The sequence below is a fragment of the Bufo gargarizans genome, chromosome 6 (assembly GCF_014858855.1).
Source record: "Bufo gargarizans isolate SCDJY-AF-19 chromosome 6, ASM1485885v1, whole genome shotgun sequence".
In the NCBI taxonomy this organism is placed as follows: domain Eukaryota; kingdom Metazoa; phylum Chordata; class Amphibia; order Anura; family Bufonidae; genus Bufo; species Bufo gargarizans.
Window position 1 is genome coordinate 214010757 of NC_058085.1, and position 24862 is coordinate 214035618.

At 43.4% G+C, this 24862-nt stretch overlaps 1 protein-coding gene across 4 annotated transcripts in view; it reads right to left on the reverse strand.

The window, feature by feature from the left end:
- Positions 1–24862, reverse strand: part of ERCC6 (ERCC excision repair 6, chromatin remodeling factor) — a 241077-nt gene that overhangs the window by 167399 nt on the left and 48816 nt on the right. For 3 of the 4 annotated variants that reach the window (XR_006390375.1, XM_044297289.1, XM_044297290.1), the window contains 3 exons: positions 17965–18076; positions 17184–17889; positions 15719–15844 (listed from right to left, as the gene is read on the reverse strand). Coding sequence is in view for 3 of the 4 variants with exons in the window: in XM_044297289.1 (XP_044153224.1) it covers positions 15719–15844; positions 17184–17889; positions 17965–18076 (944 nt within the window). In the remaining variant the exon portion in view is untranslated. Of the gene's footprint in view, positions 1–15718; positions 15845–17183; positions 17890–17964; positions 18077–23810; positions 23845–24862 lie in introns of those variants that run through there. The other variant, XM_044297291.1, reaches the window with a different exon arrangement.

The following is a 24862-nucleotide window of genomic DNA, read 5'->3' on the forward strand; positions in this document are numbered from 1 at the left end:
GCTCGCGGAACCGATGGACACTGGGACCCGACAGGGGTAGCACACATGCCGCAGTCAGCGCTGACCGAAGCAATGCGTGGGTTAATGTACTGGCATCGGTCTTTTCACCGATGCGGGAGCGTACAGCTACGGTGCCCGCCCGATCAGCGCACCGTAACTGTACGATGCTGGGATTTGAGACATTTCCCAGCCCCATACATATACGGCGCTGGTAGCCAAAGGGTTAAGCATAACAATGTTTACAGCACATTGCCATCTACATTTCATACGGAGGGTAAAAAGGGTGCTGTCATGGAAAAAATTCGATGAACTCTCCATGCCCCTCATTGAGTACCTTGGGGTGTCTTCTTTCCAAAATGGGGTCACATGTGGGGTATTTACACTGCCCTGGCTTTTTAGGGGCCCGAAAGCGTGAGAAGAAGTCTGGGATCCAAATGTCTAAAAATGCCCTCCTAAAAGGAATTTGGGCCGCTTTACGCATCTAGGCTGCAAAAAAGTGTCACACATGTGGTATCGCCGTACTCAGGAGAAGTTGGGCAATGTGTTTTGGGGTGTCATTTTACATATACCCATGCTGGGTGAGATAAATATCTTGGTCAAATGCCAACTTTGTATAAAAAAAAATGGGAAAAGTTGTCTTTTGCCAAGATATTTCTCTTACCAAGCATGGGTATATGTAAAATGACACCACAAAACACATTCCCCAACTTCTCCTGAGTACGGCGATACCAGATGTGTGACACTTTTTTGCCGCCTAGGTGGGCAAAGGGGCACACATTCCAAAGTGCACCTTTCGGATTTCACAGGTCATTTTTTACACATTTTGAGTTCAAACTACTTAGCACACATTAGGGCCCCTAGAATGCCAGGGCAGTATAACTACCCCACAAGTGACCCCATTTTGGAAAGAAGACACCTCAGGGTATTCCGTGAGGGGCATGGCGAGTTCCTAGAATTTTTTATTTTCTGTCACAAGTTAGCGGAAAATAATGATTTTTTTAAAATATTTTTTCTTCTTACAAAGTCTCATATTCCACTAACTTGTGACAAAAAATAAAAAATTCTAGGAACTCGTCATGCCCCTCACGGAATACCTTGGGGTGTCTTCTTTCCAAAATGGGGTCACTTGTGGCGTAGTTATACTGCCCTGGCAATTTAGGGGCCCAAATGTGTGAGAAGTACTTTGCAATCAAAATGTGTAAAAAAATGGCCTGCAAAATCCGAAAGGTGCACTTTGGAATGTGGGTCCCTTTGCCCACCTTGGCTGCAAAAAAGTGTCACACATGTGGTATCGCCGTACTCAGGAGAAGTTGGGCAATGTGTTTTGGGGTGTCATTTTACATATACCCATGCTGGGTGAGATAAATATCTTGGTCAAATGCCAACTTTGTATAAAAAAAATTGGAAAAGTTGTCTTTTGCCAAGATATTTATCTCACCCAGCATGGGTATATGTAAAATGACACCCCAAAACACATTCCCCAACTTCTCCTGAGTACGGCGATACCAGATGTGTGACACTTTTTTGCAGCCAAGGTGGGCAAAGGGACCCACATTCCAAAGTGCACCTTTCGGATTTCACCGGTCATTTTTTTTTACAGATTTTATTGCAAACTACTTCTCACACATCTGGGCCCCTAAATTGCCAGGGCAGCATAACTACGCCACAAGTGACCCCATTTTGGAAAGAAGACACCTCAGGGTATTCCGTGAGGGGCATGGCGAGTTCCTAGAATTTTTTATTTTTTGTCGCAAGTTAGTGGAATATGAGACTTTGTAAGGAAAAAAAAATATATATCATTTTCGGCTAACTTGTGACAAAAAAAAAAAGAAAAAAGTTCTATGAACTCACTGTGCCCATCAGCGAATACCTTAGGCTGTCTACTTTCCGAAATGGGGTAATTTGTGGGGGTTTTCTACTGTCTGGGCATTGTAGAACCTCAGGAAACATGACAGGTGCTCAGAAAGTCAGCTGCTTCAAAAAGCGGAAATTCACATTTTTGTACCATAGTTTGTAAACGCTATAACTTTTACCCAAACCATTTTTTTTATCAAAGACATGTAGAACAATAAATTTAGTGACAAATTTATATATGGATGTCGTTTTTTTTGCAAAATTTTACAGCTGAAAGTGAAAAATTTCATTTTTTGCAAAAAAATCGTTAAATTTTGATTAATAACAAAAAAAGTAAAAATGTCAGCAGCAATGAAATACCACCAAATGAAAGCTCTATTAGTGAGAAGAAAAGGAGGTAAAATTCATTTGGGTGGTAAGTTGCATGACCGAGCGATAAACGGTGAAAGTAGTGTAGTGCAGAAGTGTAAAAAGTGGCCTGGTCATTAAGGGGGTTTCAGCTAGCGGGGTTGAAGTGGTTAAATATCTTGCATTCCGTCTGGTCAAAGCAAAGTCTGTTTCTGAACTCCTTAGGGGGCCCCTAGCCTCTTTTCTGGATCAAACCACTCTTTCATAATAATTTCACGTATATTTTCATTTATTGGGAAAATGATGGATGTCTTTGATCTAAGACCCCCGAACATCTCATCCTGGACATTACGGGGTCTAGGGGTGTCCTCAATCTCCATTGTAGACCTGACAGCTCTTAGCAGTTGCTCAATTTCATCCGAAGATATATTTTTTTTTTTAATCCTCATCCAAAATCTCCACCTCTGATAGGGGGTCCTCATTATGAATTTGTCTGGATGAGACAGAGGCTTCTTCCGCATCCTCAGCATCTGAGGAGGATATAACAGAGAGCTTGCGTTTCTTGGGAGGATTAGAAGTACTGCCGGGAGTCGAGATAGAAGCCAAGGAAGACTTAATCTCGTCCAGAATAAAGGATTTCATCTCTAAGAAAACGTGTTTGTTCTTACTTCCAGATTTCAGCTGTGCAAGACTTGCAAAGTCTTTTCTTATAATTCTCCGGTAGCCTTTTTGAGCAAGCATTACACTTTAGTAACTTCACTTTTGCTTTAGACTCTTTAGTACCCTGGTAGTAAGGGAACAACCAAATATACCGCAGTTAGTAATTAAGGGCAAGTGCTGTTTTAACAACACAGCCCCCGGGGGGGAACTCACAGTACTGATAGCAGAGGGATCAGGACCTTCCTGGCGGGGAGTAGGTGTCTCAGACATCGTGATTGCAGGCTGGAACTGCGATCTCTTCAGGAGCCCCGGCTTTTGACGTCATCAAGCTCCGCCCCAGGCTGTCAGCATGTGCCCGCATTGCACCAACCTCTGTATAGGTGCGTGCGTCGGCGCAGCCCTCCTCCTAATGCTTGCACTGCATGCGCCGCACCTACTCCCCTGGCCGGTCACGTGGATGCAAGGAGGACGCCAAACAGCGCACGAACCTCCGTGTGAAGCCGTCACCCCAGACTGCTTCCTGACGCGAGGAAGGAGGTCTCGAGGTAAGGGAGGACCGCAGGCCGGGACGAGGGTCCTTGTTTCTCCATGCTGTCCAGCCTTAGCCCCTGCCGCGGGAGGACAGCAGAAGATTCCCGTAGGAAACTATCTTGAATAGGATACTTCAACCCTCCCGACAGGAGGGCTCTCTCCACATGTTGGCCACTGTAGGGGCAGGAAAGCACTGAGGAGGTGGAGAGGTGGGGGGATTAAAACTCTTTTCATGTGTTCCTGCCCCTACAGAGGTCAAGGGTCAATCTCATTGTGGCCGTCATGGTGGATGAAATGGAAAATATATATGCCATTTAAAAGGGGAAGGAAAGTGACAAAAAACACCATCCTGGCACTGCACACATACCAAAAAGAGTAATAAACGTATCTCAATAGAGCATAATTGCAGGACGTATAAACAGTAATAAATAAGTTATTCATATGAGGAATGAGTCTCAGCGATAACCATGCTGTATAAAATGTTGAAGATACTGCCACAAGAATATACAAATGCTGGGGTAAATATTAAATAAAAACCAGGTAAAAAAGTTACCCAAAACCAGCAAAGCCAAAAAGAGACTCGCCTCAAGAGACTCACCTCAAGTAGGTAGTGTGCAGAAACAACCAGGATAGTGCTACCCAGACGCGCGTTTCAACGTGCCTTCGTCCAGGGGTCCCCTGGGCGAAGGCAATTTTTGATCATGTTACAATAAAAATGTTTTATAATGGTACTGTGTGAGCTCCATTTTTCATTTGTTACCCAATTTAATATATGTAGGGAGGGATCACAGCTTGAAGAACTTTTTACTCGAATGTCAATCTACACCGCATTCCAAATTATTATACTAATTAGATCGGATTTTCCTAAATGGTCGATGCAAATGACTGTCAGTATGATTTTTAAGTCATCAACCTTTAGAGTATAGGGTTGTTTCGATAACAAAATGTTGATTCGGTTTCAATACCATAAAAAAGTATTGCGATACTCGATACCACGCGGAAAAAAAAAAGATGCATGCATTCCGCATTTTATGGAATGTCTGAGCCTTAATAGAACAGTATTTTTGGGGAGAACAAGGTGACTAAAAAAAATGGCGAATCGCGCAGTTTATTTATTCCGTCACCGCATAGGACATTATTTTTAGATTTTAAAGTTTGGACTTTTCGGACGTGGCAATATGTGATGTTTATTTATTTATTGTTTATACATTTTAAATGTAAAATTGGGAAAGGGGTGATTTATACTTTTTTTTTTCTTTACTTTTTAGTTAATAACCATTTCCCCCTTTAGAGGCTAGAACCTGGGATCTTTTAACCCTAATAGAGCTCTATTAGGGTGAATACGACTACACACACTCCCTGCTGCCCTGTGCATAGTACACACAGCAGCGAGCTTACCATGGCAGCCAGGGCTTCAGTAGCATCCTGTCTGCCATGGTAACAGATCGGAGCCCCAGGATTGCGGTGACTGCGCCACCAATGATAATTAACATTTAATACAGGAGGTGGGTGCGGCACCTGAGGTGTTAACTGACGCTGATCGCAGCTCCCCGTGAACATCCGCCGCCTGGATTTGTATTAAACGTTTACTTTCATTGGTGGCGCAGTGCACCGCCCCTCTCTTCTCATTGGCGACAGCGGCAGAGGAGGGGGGGAAGAGAGTGCTTTCTTCTCCCCTGTGCTGCCGAGGAGAACACGGAGCGCGCTGAGAGCAGTGCGCTCCATGTTCTCTGATACTAGACTGTGCAATAGTGAAGCCTAGTATCGAAAAAAGGCAAATCCCGGTATCAAGGTCGATAGCAGACAAAAGTATCGATTGGGTATCGAAAAGTCGATACCTGAAACAACCTTATTAGAGTATAAATCAAATTTTATTGCATCAAACCTCCCAATAATAATTTATTTTTTTATTTTTTATCGATGAATAAAATGTGATACATATGCATAATAAAAGACATTAGTCGACCGAAGTCGAACAAAAACAATTTCAAAATACAAAATATAGGTAGATATCACATACATTGAATGCATGTATGCAGTTACTGACAGGTAGGAATTGGTGAAATTATGAAAGGATGATACAAATAATGTTTCAAGGACAAGAAGGCAAATAATTAAAATTTTCTATATCTTTCCCATTGTGCCCAATTGGATTTAAATCTAGGGTGGGATCTATTTTCCCATGATGCAATCTCCTCAAAACGGTATATAGCATCTACTTTATTAACCCATGAAATCTCTGATGGGGTATCTGGGGACAACCAGAGCTGCGGAACCAACAGACACGCAGCCATGATTAACTTGTTGAAGAGGAAGGGAATTTTAATTGGTTTGTCTCCTTTAGGATTACCTAAGAGGGCAACTAGGGGAGACAGCGGAACTTTTGAGACACAGATCATATTACATTTCTTGAATATTTTTTCCCACCAGTTATAGATATTTGGGCATAACCACCAAATATGGTAGAAGGTGCCTCTTGCTTGGCCACAACGCCAGCAGGTGTCAGAGTTTCCTTCTCTATATCTGCAAATTACGTCCGGGGTCTTATACCACCTGGTTAATACTTTGTAACCGTTCTCTTGTATTCTTACGCAACGGGAGGAGGAGTGGGGAGTCATGAATATGAGAGTTAATTCCTTCGAGGAAAAGCTGCAATCAAGGTCTCTTTCCCAAAGGCTTATGAAAGCTGGTTTTGGTGGCATGATAGGTGAGTTGAGCCTTTTGTATATTTGCGAGATAGGCTTGATAGGGGGGGATTGAGTCTGGATCATATGTTCAAACCATGTAAGAGGTCTTAACAGAGAGTGATATGGTATGAGTCTATTAATATGATTCTTTAAAAAAGAAATAATGAGGGTTGGCATGAGGGACATTTAAGGCCGAAGAGAACGCATCTCCCTCCAATAGGATCCCTGATTCAGTATATAGAGAGATGATGGGAGTAGTTGAAAGCCGGAGGGCCGTTGGAATATGTTGTTTCAATTCCTTGGAGACAAGGTCAAGTACATCTCTTATCTGTACCATCGGTGAGGGGGTGGGAATACCCATATTGGAAACCTGAAACCATTTCCATGCTTCCGAGGTAGCTTTAGCCGAGGGACTAGCAACTATATTTTTAAAAAGGAAAGCTAGAGGTGTCTACTAAAAGGCCTCTAAAGGAGTATCCAGATTGGGAAGCTTCCATGGCCACCCACGATTTGTGAGGAGATTGCCTGAACCAATCCAGGGCTCTCGTCAGGAGAATAGCTCTATTGTACATAAGCGGATTTGGGAGGCCTATTCCACCATCTGATCTATGTCTCTGAAGAGCTGGTAAAGAGATCCTTGGTTTCTTCTTATTCCAAATAAACACACTAATTGCCTTAGAGAGGGCAGAATAATAGTTTGTCGGGATAGGGACAGGGAGGAACTGTTGTAGGTAGTTAAGCCTGGGGAGGACTAGGGACATTACCATATTCTTACGGCCAAACCAGGATAAAAAGGGAGAATGTAAAGTGGCTAATTGGTCCTGTATTGATTTAAGAAGAAGAGTATAGTTAAGGGAAAATAGCTTGTACAAATCATCGGAAATTTTTATGCCAATGTAGGTGAGAAAAGGTGTGTCCCAGTTGAAGGGGGAAGTTCTAGCAAGGTTTAATTTAACTGTTGGTTTTATGCCAACGGCTAAGACATTGGATTTTTTTAAGTTAATCTTAAAAATTTGAGATTGGGCTGAAGATTTCCAATATCCTATAGATAATGAGTAAAGATGTCTTCGGATTTGTTGTAGTAATCAGAAGGTCATCCGCAAATGCGGCAACTTTATGGTCCTGTCCCCCTAACTTGATACCTTCCATCTTCTTTTCTTGGCGGATAGTTTGTAGGAGGGGCTCCATGACTAAAACAAATAAAAAGGGGGAAAGGGGACAGCCTTGTCTCGTTCCATTCTTAATAGGGAAGGGAGTTGTAAACTATCACTGCTGCTGAGGCCCTGGTGTACATTGAGTGGATTGCGTCAACGAATTCTGGGGGTAGGCCAAATTTTCCTAAAGTGAGAGTCATATACAGGTCCTTCTCAAAAAATTAGCATATTGTGATAAAGTTCATTATTTTCTGTAATGTACTGATAAACATTAGACTTTCATATATTTTAGATTCATTACACACCAACTGAAGTAGTTCAAGCCTTTTATTGTTTTAATATTGATGATTTTGGCATACAGCTCATGAAAACCCAAAATTCCTATCTCAAAAAATTAGCATATCATGAAAAGGTTCTCTAAACGAGCTATTAACCTAATCATCTGAATCAACTAATTAACTCTAAACACCTGCAAAAGATTCCTGAGGCTTTTAAAAACTCCCAGCCTGGTTCATTACTCAAAACCGCAATCATGGGTAAGACTGCCGACCTGACTGCTGTCCAGAAGGCCATCATTGACACCTTCAAGCAAGAGGGTAAGACACAGAAAGAAATTTCTGAACGAATAGGCTGTTCCCAGAGTGCTGTATCAAGGCACCTCAGTGGGAAGGAAAAAGTGTGGCAGAAAACGCTGCACAACGAGAAGAGGTGACCGGACCCTGAGGAAGATTGTGGAGAAGGACCGATTCCAGACCTTGGGGGACCTGCGGAAGCAGTGGACTGAGTCTGCAGTAGAAACATCCAGAGCCACCATGTACAGGCGTGTGCAGGAAATGGGCAACAGGTGCCGCATTCCCCAGGTCAAGCCACTTTTGAACCAGAAACAGCGGCAGAAGCGCCTGACCTGGGCTACAGAGAAGCAGTACTGGACTGTTGCTCAGTGGTCCAAAGTACTTTTTTCGGATGAAAGCAAATTTTGCATGTCATTCGGAAATCAAGGTGCCAGAGTCTGGAGGAAGACTGGGGAGAGGGAAATGCCAAAATGCCTGAAGTCCAGTGTCAAGTACCCACAGTCAGTGATGGTCTGGGGTGCCATGTCAGCTGCTGGTGTTGGTCCACTGTGTTTTATCAAAGGCAGGGTCAATGCAGCTAGCTATCAGGAGATTTTGGAGCACTTCATGCTTCCATCTGCTGAAAAGCTTTATGGAGATGAAGATTTCATTTTTCAGCACGACCTGGCACCTGCTCACAGTGCCAAAACCACTGGTAAATGGTTTACTGACCATGGTATTACTGTGCTCAATTGGCCTGCCAACTCTCCTGACCTGAACCCCATAGAGAATCTGTGTGATATTGGGAAGAGAAAGTTGAGAGACGCAAGACCCAACACTCTGGATGAGCTTAAGGCCGCTATGGAAGCATCCTGGGCCTCCATAACACCTCAGCAGTGCCACAGGCTGATTGCCTCCATGCCACGCCGCATTGAAGCAGTCATTTCTGCAAATGGATTCCCGACCAAGTATTGAGTGCATAACTGAACATAATTATTTGAAGGTTGACTTTTTTTGTATTAAAAACACTTTTCTTTTATTGGTCGGATGAAATATGCTAATTTTTTGAGATAGGAAATTTGGGTTTTCATGAGCTGTATGCCAAAATCATCAATATTAAAACAATAAAAGGCTTGAACTATTTCAGTTGGTGTGTAATGAATCTAAAATATATGAAAGTCTAATGTTTATCAGTACATTACAGAAAATAATGAACTTTATCACAATATGCTAATTTTTTTAGAAGGACCTGTAATCCCATTTGACCCGGTCAAATGCTTTCTCAGCATCAGTGCTGAGAAAGACTAGGGGGGTAGAGTGTTTCTTAGCGTAAAACAGAGCATTTAGCAATCTAGCCGAGTTATCTTTGCCCTCTCTTCCAGTAACAAAGCCAGTCTGGTCTCTATGTACCAGCAAGGGGAGTAGAGGAGATAGGCGGTTGGCCAACATTTTTGCTAATAATTTCAGGTCCAAATTCAGGAGAGATATGGGGCGGTAGTTAGCGCAAGAGGAGGGGTCTTTCCCTTCTTTGGGGATAATAGTGATATGTGCTGTGGACATTTCCGGGGACAAAGGGAGGCCTTTCAAGGACAGATTACAGATCTTTAGCAGATGGGGGGTTAAAATTCCACCAAAGGTGCGATAGTAGAGGGCAGGGAGGCCATCTGGGCCAGGGGCTTTGTTCTTGGGAAGCTTTTTGATAGTAAGCAGAAGTTCTTCCGAAGTGAATGGAGAGCTAAGTTTACCTCTTTGGGAATCATTAAGTCTAGGAAGGGGGATTTGACCTAGGAATTGCTGAATCGAGGGAGGGGGTGAAATGGATTCCGTGTCACCGTTTGTTTGAGGGATATTATAGAGGGCTTTATAGTATTCATGGAATTGATGGGCTATCTGCTTGGTAGTTAAAGCTTGGTCACCTCCGGCCATGACAATTTTGTGTATATAGTTGTGGGCTCTTCTTTTTTTGATTCTACTCATCATAAAACTAGATGTTTTATCACCATGAGCAAAGAATTTATACTGAGAATGCAAGAAAAACTTAGCAGATTGTGCGTTTAGATAATTTTTCAGTTCCGCTCTCAGTTCGCTAAGTCTGGTGAGCTGGGAATCCTGCATAGACTTTTTATGAAGAGTTTCTAATTTGCGGATTTCCAACAGTAGGTAGTCCATATGTGCCTTCCTTTTCTTCTTAAGTATCGAGCCTGCTTTGATGAACTGGCCTCTTATGAAGGCCTTGTTGGTGTCCCAGACTACATGGGGGGGGGGGGGGGAGTTTCAGGAAGCGCGTTAAGCGTGAAAAATTCCTCCATGGAGTTCTGAATAGCTAGAATCTGTTCTTTAGATGATAGGAGTTGTTCATTAAGTCTCCATATAAAAGACTTTGGAGACAATTGAGGTGTGGAGATGTTAACTGGAATAGGGGAGTGATCGGATAAGTGGATAGAGTCAATCCACGCTTTAGAGCACAGATGGATATGCTCCCTGGAAATCATAATATGGTCTAGTCTGTGATATGAGCCATGGACCTGGGAAAAAAAGGTATAATCTCTAGATTCTGGATTAAGGGTTCTCCAGACATCAATGAGGTCCTGATTATGAAATTGTTTTTTAATGGACACTAAAGCCTTATGGGAGAGGGCAGACTTATGGGAGGATGTATCTTTCAAGGGGTCTAGGGTCAGATTAAAGTCTCCACCCAATACAGTGATACCTTCTTGAAAGGGCTCTATTATTGGGATGAGACTTTTAAACCATTGCTGTTGATTAGTATTTGGGGCATAAATATTAATAAACGTGTAGATTTGGTTTGAAATATAGCCCTTAAAGGGGTTGTCCCACTTCATTAAATAGGTTTTATCTAATTTATTTACCCCCACAGAACATATCTTCCTATCTATGTCATAATCAAAAAGCTACCTTTCTTACAAAAAATCCTGTTATGCGATCCCTTTGTTGATTTCGGTATCCCATGGATACGGCCTCTTTCGTCCGGCCGCATCGCTGTGTCGCGCCTGCGCACAACAGCTGAACAAGTACTCGGGCCGCCTCTCCATTCCTACAACACCCGACCTCTATGACAGGGAGCGGGACCTTAGGGGTTAACTGCCGCTGATGCCGCACTCAATGTATATTATACTGGGGGGGGGGGGGGGGGGGGCACTCAATGTATATTATACTGGGGGGGGGGCGCACTCAATGTATATTATACTATTATACTGGGGGGGGGGGGGAGCACTCAATGTTTATTATACTGGGGGGGGAGGGGCGCACTCAATGTTTATTATACTGGGGGGGTGGCCGCACTCAATGTATATTATACTGGGGGGGGGGGGGGGGGGTGGCCGCACTCAATGTATATTATACTGGGGGGGGGGGGGGGTGGCCGCACTCAATGTATATTATACTGGGGGGGGGAGGGGGCGCACTCAATGTACATTATACTGGGGGGGGGTGGCCGCACTCAATGTATATTATACTGGGGGGGGGGGGCACTCAATGTATATTATACTGGGAGGGCCGCACTCAATGTTTATTATACTGGGGGGGGGGGGGCGGGACCTCACATACGGCTCCATGTGGATGACTCATCCACATGAACGAGCACGCAAGGACTGAGCTCTCAGGGTGAGTCATGAGGCGGCGTGGCCAGCCTTCACTCAACTACAGGAGCCAAACCAGGAAGTTATCAGGACATCTACTGCTGGTAAGATTAAAAAAGCAAAGTGGGACAACCCCTTTAATTAAAATGTAACGCCCTTCTGGGTCATGTAATCGAGAGCATAATTGGAAGGGCACATCACCCCTGATTCCCACACTAACTCCCCTGGATGCTGAGGAGTTGGAACCACAGTGGAACCATAATCGGGAATTTTGAATTGGATAAATTTGGATATCGGTCAAATCTAAAATGTGTTTCCTGCAGCAACAGGATTGAGCAGTCCTTTTTTTAAGTAGGGAGAGAATCTGGCATCTCTTGGAGGGCGCATTGAATTCTTTTACATTAAAGGAGACCACATTTAAGTCTGCCATCTATTTACCTCAAATGTAGGATTGACAGTTCTATTGATATGTTCTAGTGTTCTTAGGAGCCAGGGGTATGGATGTGCCCTCCCGGGTGAAGTTATCAATCTCACTTCTATCATCCTAAAATGATATGGTATATTAGGAATGTCAGTAAAATCTCTACCTAGAAAGATAACATATATAAACATTAGTAACCGGTAACAACAATACCGCATTCTCTTCTGCTTTACATTTAGCATAGAGGTCATGTGGTAAAGAAATAAAAACATGGTGGAATGGAGAGAAAATGAAATAGAACTATAGGATAGAGGTAGGAATATGAAATAATAGTCTGATGGAAAGGTAAAGTAGGGGGGAGAAAACATTTCAGTTTCAGTGCCCTTATATCAAGAGAGTGGTCCGGTCAGACCAAGGAGGGAGTATAGAGATCAGTAGCAAGAAGGAGGAAAATAGGACAAAAGTGAGAATACTAAAGGAGAGATATTACAGTAGGTGGAGAAAGTCCGGATGATACGAGACCTCATGACCATCTGTATATTGGTGGATTGTTATTCTCCCATAGGAAGTCTTCTCGGGGTGGTTTTCTGGTTTCCTCTTCTGTTTCTTTGCTGTTTGTCCCAAGCTTCAATAGGAGGGAGAACAGGTAGTCCGCATAAATCTTGAACTGGGTCCCAGTCCTGGATATCCAGTGGAGCGATGTTCAGATGTTCATAGACTGCGTCCAGATCCAGATGAGAAGAAATCGACACCCTGCGGCCATCATAAACAAACGTGAGGCCAAATGGAAAGGTCCATCTATACATGGTGTTATTCCTCCTGAGCCAATCTGTTAATGGCTTAAGAGTTCTCCTTTTCCTCAGTGTAGATTGAGCTAAGTCCTGAAAGACAAGGATCTCATGGCCATCCCACTGCACCACTTGCATATCTCTGGCTTTATTAAGCACCGCTTCTTTTACTGGGAAGCTTAAAAATTTGCAGATGACATCTCTAGGTGGTGCTGGGGGGACAGGCTTGGGTTTCAAGGCTCTGTGAGCTCTTTCTAGCAAAATCTCATGAACTGAATCAGGGCCCAACAAGGAAGAGCATATTTGTACAATAGTGTTAGGGATATCTCCCTGGGCAACCGTTTCAGGTATCCCTCTAAAGCGAAGGTTGTTGCGGCGGCCTCTGTTCTCCTGATCTTCTAAGGAGCTATAGATCGTGTTCAGATTCAATTGTACCGCTTGCAGCTTTTGTGCCACTGCCGTTTGATGGTCTAAAAGGGCTATTTGTGTCTCTTCCAGAGCTTCCACTCTGCGGCCTATATGGCGAACATCCTGTTTTATCGCGCCGATATCAGTACTAATTGGTTCCAGCGCAGATGCCAGCGAAGCAGTCAGAGTGTCTCTGAGGTAAGATCGGGAGGGTGTCAGAGTCATCCTCACCTCCTTGTGCGCCGAGGAACGCTTCTCCTTGTTTTCTGCTGGCCGCATGTGGAGACGCCGGCGTCATCTTAGCTTCTCTGCTGGCGTATGTAGCGTCAGCTTTTTTTTATAAACTTGTCCATATCGCCGCTTGTTATTGCAGGTTTCGCTTGAGCGGCGGATTCCCCTGCTTTAGATCCTCCAATCTTCACCATAGTTAGGCCGAATCACGCTGAAATCCAGGCTGTAAGGGCACTTTTACAACGGAGCTCTGTCCTCACACGGCCATTCAGCACGGCTGCATGCAGGCTCCCCCCCCCCCCCCCCCCCCCCTTCAATAATAATTTCTTTGCAGGGTGTCAGAATAGCCTCCCAGAGCTGCTGTTTTGATGTGAACTGCCTCCTACACTCATAGATCTTTTGTTTGAGGATGCTCCAAAGGTTCTTAATAGGGTTTAAGCAGGGGGGGGGGATGGTGGCCACACCATTAGTTTCTCTTTTTATGTACATAGCAGCCAACGACTCAGGGGTATTCTTGCCAATGGGTGTTTGCCAGCAGCAGATTGTGCTGTCTAAACACAAGTCTGCTGCTGGCAAACTGAGTCTGTATGGGGACGATCAATGGCATTTCCAATCGCTCCTCCCCATAATGTGGAGGAAATCACCAGATGTACGTGCAGTGGTGTCTTCCACTGATGTGCAGGGAAGGAATGCTTCCCTCCCGACAATAGCCTCCTAAATTGTCCCTTCTAAAGAGACCTTTACTAATGAGGATGATCTGGAATAGAAGTACTACAGCAGTTTTCAAACTATGCTGCAGTGCATGAAATTGTTAGAGGACAGATAAAGACAAAGATGGTAAATGTTAAGATGAATAAAACATGTGCTAACCATTAATAAACAATGCTGCATCACAGGCAAATCTATAAAGTCCTTCTAGAATATTGCTTTCACATTTAAGGAGTTGGACTTGTTTATGTCTCGTAAGTTATAATCTTCCTATTAATAAGCAAACATGTGTAGCTGGCACTCTATCACACAAGTATTTAAAGTGTCTTGCAAGCATAACACTAGCTGTGATGGATTTTTTCGTCACTGTATACTTTTAGTGTTAAATGGCAGAACCTTGGTCTCCCTCTGTGTATACATAAAGCAGACAAACTCAAGCCATTACAAAATGCTTGACAATTTACACTGCATGTCACAAAAAAAATAAAAATAAAAGCCTTTAGCTTTGATTACGGCACGGATTCACTGTGGCATTGTTTCAATAAGCTTCTGCAATGTCACAGGATTTCCTTCCATCCAGTGTTACATTCATTTTTCACCAAGAACTTGCATTGATGATGGTAGAGTTTGACTGCTGCGCAAAGCCTTCTCCAGCACATCCCAAAGATTCTCAATGGGATTAAGGTCTGGACTCTGTGGTGGCCAATCCATGTGTGAAAATGATGCCTCGTGCTCCCTAAACCATTTTTTCACAATTTGAGCCCGATGAATCCTGGCACTGTCGTCATCTTGGAATATGCCTGTGCCATCAGGGAAGAAAAAATCCATTGATGGAATAACATGGTCATTCAGTATATTCATGTAGTCAGCTGACCTCATTCTTGGAGCACATACTGTTGCTGAACCTAACCTGACCAACCGCAGCAACCCCAGATCATAGCACTGACACCACAGGCTTGGTGCATCACTTTATCTGCCTCTCTTCTTACCCCGATACACCCATTACTCTGGAACAGGGTAAATCTGGACTCAGACCACATGACCTTCTTCCATTGCTCCAGAGTCCAATCTTTATGCTCCCTAGCACATTGAAGCCTTTTTTTCTGGTTTGCCTTACCGATTAGTGGTTTCATTATTGCTACACAGCTGTTCAGTCCCAATCCCTTGAGTTCCCTTCGCATTGTGCATGTGGAAATGCTCTTACTTTCACTATTAAACATAGCCCTGAGTTTTACCGTTTTTCTTCGATTCGATTTCACCAAACGTTTAAGTGATCGCCAATCACGATCATTCAGAATTTTTTTCCCTGCCATATTTCTTCCTCAAATACGATGGGTCCCCACTATCCTTCCAGTTTTTTAATAATGCGTTGGACAGTTTCGTAACCCAATTTTAGTAGTTTCTGCAATCTCCTTAGATGTCTCCTCTGCTTGATGCATGCCAATGATTTGACCCTTCTCAAACAGACTAACATCTTTTCCACGACCACGAGATGTGTCTTTCAACATGGTTGTTTAAGAAATAAGAAGCAACTCGTTGCACTAGTTGGGGTTAAATAACTTATTGCCAGCTGAAAGAATCACCCATGCAGTAATTATCCAATAGAAGGCTCATACCTATTTGCTTAGTTAAATCCAGGTGGCGACTTTTTTTGGGGACAGGCAGTGTACTACAGCTTTATTCCATCACTTTGCAGGTAGGCCATTCACAAAAAAAACAAATAAAATAAAAATAAAAAGTGCATAATGTTCAGCCAGAGAGGAAACATTAGTACTTACTTGTACAACTTTTTCCAGAGAGACCCTGGTATGCAGAAACCCTCATCAAATTGCATATCGCTGTCCTCAGACTCCTCTGCCATACCACGTTGCTCTTTCTCCTTGGCTTGCTGTTTAAGGTACTGCCTGACAAAAAAAAACAAAAACTGGAAACTGTAAAAATTGCAATTTAAACTACATGTTAAAAGTCAGTCATCATTTTTATGCCATCTATTGGCTAATGGGGATACAAATATTTGACAAAATGATAAACAAGATTTTTGTGGACACACCTGTAAAATCTCTTTCTCGCTGAGTTCATTGGGGGGACACAGGACCGTGGGTATAGCTGCTGCCGCTAGGAGACACTAGGCTAAAAAGTATTAGCCCCTCCCACCTGCTATATACCCTCCAGCCTGGAGAGAGCATATCAGTTTGTGCACAAGCAGTAGGAGGAAAATAAATCAGAAATAAATAAAACATAATATGGGTCCGAACCCAAAACTGAGGACCCTACCAGTTAATCAACTGCCGTCACTTGCTGCAAAATTAGAAACAAAAACAGGTGGGATCTGTGTCCCTCAATGAACTCAGCAAGAAATAAATTTTACAGGAGAGTCCACAAAAATCTAGTTTTCTCGCTCATATCATTGGGGACAGAGGACCGTGGGACGTCCCAAAGCAGTCCACGGGTAGGGAGAAACCACACTCCCATGGAAGTCACAGCTGCAGGAGTCTAAGACACCGCAGCCTGCAAGACCTTGCGGCCCAGAGTGGTGTCTGCCGAAAAATACAGTATGCATCTGGTAGAACTTGGTGAACGTGTGCAAGGAAGACCAGATTGCAGCTTTATACAACTGTAGAGCGGAAGCCTGGTGGAAACGGCCCAAGAAGCGCCCACCGCCCTGGTTGAACGAGCCGTGGGGAGAAGGTAAAAGGGGACTTGGAAGGCTGCCGACCGAGGTAGGCCCAAATAGGGAATAAATTAGAGGGGTGGCTGGCCGGAACCCCCTAATCCCAATGGGGCGAGGACATTTGGGCACCAGGGAGGGAAGGAGGGGAGCGGGCAGTGGGGAATAGGGGGAACACAGGAATACTCACCCAATCTGACCTACTCACCCCATCTTCCTCCTCTTTTGTTCACCCTCCCTCGATGGGTCCAGTACTTTTTAGCCTAGTGTCGCCTCCTAGCGGCAGCATCAGCTATACCCACAGTCCTGTGTCCCCAATGATATGAGCGAGAAAAAGCAATCCCAAGATTTAACAAAAAATAAAAATAAAAAATGATTTACAACAGTATAAAATCTGACCACTGTAGTCATATCACATTAAGAAAAACACAGTAAACCTGAAATACATTTCAATACTGACCGTAACAAGGTTCATATAATTCTTTCAAAAACAAAAGTATTATTAATTAGCTTTTTTTTTTTTTTTTTTGTGGAGTGTTGATTAATGTGCATAACAAACCAAGAAGGCAACTTACCGTATTCGATGCTTGTACACCTTGACATCCCCATCATCTCTACATCGTCTACCCTTTGATAATGAGCGAAGAGTTTCTCCTGCATCTTCATCAGAACTTGGGAGGAACTCTGTATCGATACCCCAATCCTGAGGCCGTTTTTTAATTTGTTTTTGCAGCAGAGGCTTTAATTCATAGTCAGAGCAAGAGCTATTCTGCATCATGTCGTCATCCACATCGTCCTCCATGCTCTGCTCTCTTTCATCGGGTGAATAAACAGACCCCTCACTGTTATCTCCTAGACTGCCTTGTGGGGACAAGTAATCTATTTTTTTACATAGTATTCCTGTCCTGAAGTGAGTTTGCAAAGCGTTGCTCTGTAATTTTCTAATTCTTTTCTTCAACCTTTTCTCAGCAGATGGAATGGATGTCAAGTCATTTACTGATTTCTTAGCACTATCATCCTTCTTCGTAGCTTCTGGTCTCATTTTTCTTTTATCTTTTTTAAGAATAAAGGGACGTTTCCTCTGTACTGCCATTTGTGCTTGATCAGCAAGGTATTTCTCAAAATCTGATGTCTCATTTAGCATTAACTTCCTTGGTTTAGTTTCCTCTTTTGGGGGTATCTTGGTGCCAAAGGGTGTCATCTGCCCTGTGCGGATGAGCTCTTCCCATTCATTATCTTGAGACGGCATCAACATACTGCCCAAAGATGTGGGCAACACATCTAATGAAATAAATACATAATCGAAATTGTTACAGGTTTTCATCAAGAAAACATGAGTATATGTTGAGGACTCACCATCTTCAAGATTATCTAACTGCTGCTGTTCAGGATCACTCTGCTCTGAGTTGCCACCCAGTGCTGCTCTTAGACGTCTCTGCTTAGCCTTGATTTTTTTCAGTTGCTGTTCCTAAGAAGGTAAAACATAAGCAATTATGGCTGAAAGAATAGTTGTCTGGAATTCTTCAATACATTTAGGGAGTAAATAAAAAATAAAATAACTCGGATGCATGTCGATAGAATAAGCAATTTCAGGGCATGTATTTTTTAGCAACAATGAAAGTCTATGGGGCTATTCACATGGCAGTTTAACAGCCATCCAAAAATAGGACATTTCCTATTTTTGGCCATTTTCATGGCCAGACAAACCCCTTTGAAATCAATGGGACCCTTGTTAACGGCCGCTTAGACAGGAGTGCACCTGTCTTAACGGTTATTAAGGCTACTTTCACACTAGCGTTGTTAGAATCCAGCAGGCAGTTCCGTTGCCGTATGCAAACTGATATCTTTTTTTCGGGATCTGTTAGACTGATCCGCAAGCTGCAGTATTTTGTCCGGTCAAATACTGTACAGAACGGAAGACATCCTGATGCATGCTGAACAGATTACTTTCCATTCAGAATGCATTAGGACAAAACTGTTTTTTTCTGGTATTGAGACCCTTTATCGGATTTCAATACCGGAAAAGAATAACGCTAGTGTGAAAGTAAACTAGAAATGGGTACATTAGGGCAATGTGGCCTTTTAGGGATAAAAAAAAAAAAACACACCCTTATCTACTTGCAAATGCAGAGGCAGACGCTTCTCTCTTTATTGAAAAGGACCTGCGCTCAGTATGAGGACATCACCATGCAGGTGGATGATTTTTTTTTCTTTTTCTTTATTGCTAAAAGGAAACATTCCATTTGGGGGCCACTATGGGGACCATTATGTGTACCGAGGGCACTGCAGGGGTTGGGATTTTTATATGAGGAAAAAAAAAAAAAAGTTTTCACGTCTGTGAAAAATGGATGCAAAATGGCCATTAAAAATGGACAGACGGCCAGAAAAAGCATGCGTATATGGTTAAAAAATGGCCATGAAAAACCGAGTGACCGTTTTTAACAGACGTTTTTTCATGTGTGCATGTATCCTAAGAAATGCAGTTAGGAAACAATGCAGAAGAGTTAAAGAGGACGTTTCACTAGAATAAAAAAAAATCTAAACTAAGCATACAGATATTTAGAGCGGCGCTCAGGGATCTCCCTGCACTTACTGTTATACCTGGGCGCTGCTCCGTTCTCCCGGTATAGCCTTCGGTATCATATGTTTGGTTCCACCCAGTGGAACCTGCCGGCATCTCCTTCTCCCATGCTATAGCGCTGGCCAATCGAAGCGCTCAGCTCATAGCCCGAGAGAAAAAAAAAACCTCTCAGGCTATGAGCTGAGCGTTGTGATTGGCCAGCGCTACAGATTGGGAGAAGGAGACGCCGGCAGGCTCAACTGGGTGGAGCCGAACATATGAAGATACCGGAGGCTATACCGGGAGAACGGAGCGGCGCCCAGGTTTAACAGTAAGTGCAGGGAGATCCCTGGGCGCCACTCTCCATGTCTGTATGCTTAGTTTAGAATTTTTATTCTAGTGAAAGGTCCTCCAAGTCTAAAGACTCACAGGTTCTTAACCACTTCAGCCCCGCTAGGTGAAACCCCCTTCATGACCAGAGCACTTTTTACACTTCAGCACTACACTACTTTCACCGTTTATCGCTCGGTCATGCAACTTACCATACAAATGAATTTTACCTCCTTTTCTTCTCACTAATAGAGCTTTCATTTGGTGGTATTACATTGCTGCTGGCATTTTTACTTTTTTTGTTATTAATCAAAATGTAACGATTTTTTTGCAAAAAAATGACATTTTTCACTTTCAGCTGTAAAATTTTGCAAAAAAAACGACATCCATATATAAATTTTTCGCCAAATTTATTGTTCTACATGTCTTTGATAAAAAAAAAATGTTTGGGCAAAAAAAAAAAATGGTTTGGGTAAAAGTTATAGCATTTACAAACTATGGTACAAAAATGTGAATTTCCGCTTTTTGAAACAGCTCTGACTTTCTGAGCACCTGTCATGTTTCCTGAGGTTCTACAATGCCCAAACAGTAGAAAAACCCCACAAATGACCCCATTTCGGAAAGTAGACACCCTAAGGTATTCGCTGATGGGCATAGTGAGTTCATAGAACTTTTTATTTTTTGTCACAAGTTAGCGGAAAATGATGATTTTATTTATTTTTTCTTACAAAGTCTCATATTCCACTAACTTGCGACAAAAAATAAAAAATTCTAGGAACTCACCATGCCCCTCACAGAATACCTTGGGGTGTCTTCTTTCCAAAATGGGGTCACTTGTGGGGTAGTTATACTGCCCTGGCAATTTAGGGGCCCAAATGTGTGAGAAGAACTTTGCAATCAAAATGTGTAAAAAATGACCGGTGAAATCCAAAAGGTGCACTTTGGAATATGCGCCCCTTTGCCCACCTTGGCAGCAAAAAAGTGTGACACATCTGGTATCGCCGTACTCAGGAGAAGTTGGGGAATGTGTTTTGGGGTGTCATTTTACATATACCCATGCTGGATGAGAGAAATATCTTGGCAAAAGACAACTTTTCCCATTTTTTTTATACAAAGTTGGCATTTGACCAAGATATTTTTCTCACCCAGCATGGGTATATGTAAAATGACACCCCAAAACACATTCCCCAACTTCTCCTGAGTACGGCGATACCAGATGTGTCACACTTTTTTGCTGCCAAGGTGGGCAAAGGGGCGCATATTCCAAAGTGCACCTTTTGGATTTCACCGGTCATTTTTTACACATTTTGATTGCAAAGTTCTTCTCACACATTTGGGCCCCTAAATTGCCAGGGCAGTATAACTACCCCACAAGTGACCCCATTTTGGAAAGAAGACACCCCAAGGTATTCCGTGAGGGGCATGGCGAGTTCCTAGAATTTTTTATTTTTTGTCGCAAGTTAGTGTAATATGAGACTTTGTAAGGAAAAAAGAAAAAAAAAAAGAAAAATCATCATTTTCCGCTAAATTGTGACAAAAAATAAAAAATTCTAGGAACTCGCCGTGCCCCCCACGGAGTACCTTGGGGTGCATTCTTTCAAAAATGGGGTCACTTGTGGCATAGTTATACTGCCCTGGCAATTTAGGGGCCCAAATGTGTAAGTACCACCTTGCAATCAAAATGTGTAAAAAATGGCCTGCGAAATCCGAAAGGTGGCCCTTTGCCCACCTTGGCTGCAAAAAAGTGTCACACATGTGGTATCGCCGTACTCAGGAGAAGTTGGGCAATGTGTTTTGGGGGGTCATTTTACATATACCCATGCTGGGTGAGAGAAATATCTTGGCAAAAGACAACTTTTCCTATTTTTTTATACAAAGTTGGCATTTGACCAAGATATTTTTCTCACCCAGCATGGGTATATGTAAAATGACACCCCAAAACACATTCCCCAACTTCTCCTGAGTACGGCGATACCAGATGTGTGACACTTTTTTGCAGCCTAGATGCGCAAAGGGGCCCAAATTCCTTTTAGGAGGGCATTTTTAGACATTTGGATCCCAGACTTCTTCTCACACTTTCGGGCCCCTAAAAAGCCAGGGCAGTATAAATACCCCACATGTGACCCCACTTTGGAAAGAAGACACCCCAAGGTATTCAATGAGGGGCATGGCGAGTTCCTAGAATTATATATTTTTTTTGCATAAGTTAGCGGATATTGATTTTTTTTGTTTTTTTCTCACAAAGTCTCACTTTCCGCTAACTTAGGACAAAAATTTCAATCTTTCTTGGACTCAATATGCCCCTCACGGAATACCTTGGGGTGTCTTCTTTCCGAAATGGGGTCACATGTGGGGTATTTATACTGCCCTGGCTTTTTAGGGGCCCTAAAGCGTGAGAAGAAGTCTGGAATATAAATGTCTAAAAATGTTTACGCATTTGGATTCCGTGAGGGGTATGGTGCGTCCATGTGAGATTTTATTTTTTGACACAAGTTAGTAGAATATGAGACTTTGTAAGAAAAAACAAAAACAAACAAAAAATTTCCGCTAACTTGTGCCCAAAAAAATGTCTGAATGGAGCCTTACCAGGGGGGGTGATCAAGGGGGGGGGTGATCAATGACAGGGGGGTGATCACCCATATAGACTCATCACCCCCCTGTAAGGCTCCATTCAGACATACGCATGATTTTTACGGATCCATGGATACATGGATCGGATCCACAAAACGCATGCGGACGTCTGAATGGAGCCTTACAGGGGGGTTATCAATGACAGGGGATGATCAGGGTGATCACCCCCCTGTCAATGATCACCCTCCCTGTCACTGATCACCCCCCCCTGTAAGGCTCCATTCAGACATCCGCATGATTTTTTACGGATCCATGGATACATGGATCGGATCCACAAAACGCATGCGGACGTCTGAATGGAGCCTTACAGGGGGGTTATCAATGACAGGGGATGATCAGGGTGATCACCCCCCTGTCAATGATCACCCCCCCTGTAAGGTTCCATTCAGACATCCGCATGATTTTTTACGGATCCATGGATCGGATCCACAAAACGCATGCAGACGTCTGAATGGAGCCTTACAGGGTGGTTATCAATGACAGGGGGTGATCAGGGTGATCACCCCCCCTGTAAGGCTCCATTCAGACATCCGCATGATTTTTTACGGATCCATGGATCGGATCCACAAAACGCATGCGGACGTCTGAATGGAGCCTTACAGGGGGGGTTATCAATGACAGGGGGTGATCAGGGTGATCACCCCCCTGTAAGGCTCCATTCAGACGTCCGCATGATTTTTACGGATCCATGGATACATGGATCGGATCCGTAAAAATCATGCGGACGTCTGAATGGAGCCTTACAGGGGGGTGATCAATGACAGGGGGGTGATCAATGACAGGGGGTGATCAGGGAGTGTATATGGGTGATCACCCGCCTGTCATTGATCACCCCCCTGTAAGGCTCCATTCAGACGTCCGTATGCTTTTTGCGGATCCGATCCATGTATCCGTAAAAATCATACGGACGTCTGAACGGAGCCTGACAGGGCGGTGATCAATGACAGGGCGGTGATCAATGACAGGGGGGTGATCAGGGAGTTTATATGGGGTGATCATGGGTGATCAGGGGTTTATAAGGGGTTAATAAGTGACGGGGGGGGGGGGGGTGTAGTGTAGTGTGGTGTTTGGTGCGACTGTACTGACCTACCTGAGTCCTCTGGTGGTCGATCCTAACAAAAGGGACCACCAGAGGACCAGGTAGGAGGTATATTAGACGCTGTTATGAAAACAGCGTCTAATATACCTGTTAGGGGTTAAAAAATTCGGATCTCCAGCCTATCCACTCGCTTACCTTCCGTTCCTGTGAGCGCGCACGCCTGTGCGCGCGCGTTCACAGGAAATCTCGCGTCTCGCGAGAAGACGCGTATATGCGTCCAGGAGGAATAAAGCAACCACCTCCCGGACGCATATACGCGTACAGCGGTCGGGAGGTGGTTAAAGGGGTTCTCAGGGATATGCATATTAACCCTTTCCTAATGTGAGAATTTTCTGTTTTTACGGTTTCATTTTTCATTCCCAGTCCTATAACTTTTTTTTTCCATTCATATATCCGTATGAGGGCTTCTTTTTTGCGGGACAAGTTGTACTTTTTAATTGCATACATAGGATGTAGTGGGGAATTTTTTTTTTTTTTTCAAATCGGTTGGAATTGGAAAAAATTAAAAATAAAATGCAATTCCACCACAGTAATTTTTTTCTTTTTGGCATTCACTATGCGGTAAAGATTTCAATTACTTACCAGTAATTGTTTTTTCCTCTAGCCCCCACAGCGGCACGATTGACAGGATTATCCCGCCTCCCCCAGGGACAGGAAACAACGTGGAGATCTTTAAATAGTCCCCTCCCGTTACCTGCTCCAGTAAATAACCGAGAAAATGAAATGGATGCAACATATTTATCTCTAATGAAACAACAAATTACACTCAGACAACAAAAAATTTCTTCAGAAACAACATAATGTGGGAGGAATTTCCCCGTGCCGCTGTGGGGGCTAGAGAAAAAACCAATTACCGGTAAGTAAGTTAAATCTTTCCAAACGCCCCCACAGCGGCACAATCGACAGGAGGAATACTAGAGAAATTAAAGTCTAGGGAGGGACAACCGCAGATAACACTCGGCGAGAGAAGGACAGGTCCTTATTTTTTTAGTACGTCTAACTGATCATGTCTAAAGAAAGTTGAAGGCGAAGACCACGTGGCTGCCTGGCAAATCTGTTCCAGAGGGACATCAGCTGACTCAGCCCATGAAGCGGTGACTGATCACGTTGAATGAGCTTTTAACCCTTCTGGGGGAGAAATCTTTCAGATCATAAACAAAACAGGATTATCGTTCTGATCCATCTGCTTATGGTAGTTTTGCTTTCGGCTTTTCTTCTGTTTGTCCCTGCAAACTGGACAAAAAGTCTGTCTGTCTTCCTAAACTCTATGGTCTTAAGATAGGTCAACACTGATCCCCGAACGTCCAAATTGTGAAACCGCCTTTGCTCCTGACCGCCTGTTGGTGATCCAAAAGGAAGGCAGAGATGCTTCCTGCAAACAGTGGAATTTTGACACAACCTTTGGTAAAAAGGAGGGAGAGTGTTTTAGCACTATTCTATTGTCTCTAATCGTTAAATATGGTGGTCTGCATGAAAAAGCCTGCATCTCCCCTATCCTTCTAGCTGTAGTAATTGCAACTAAAAAGACTTCTTTAAAAATGCTAACATTAAAAACAATCTCTGGCAGAGGTTCAAATGGGGACTCAATTAAAGTGGATAACACTAAAGTTAAAGTTAAATCCCAGGGAGGGACA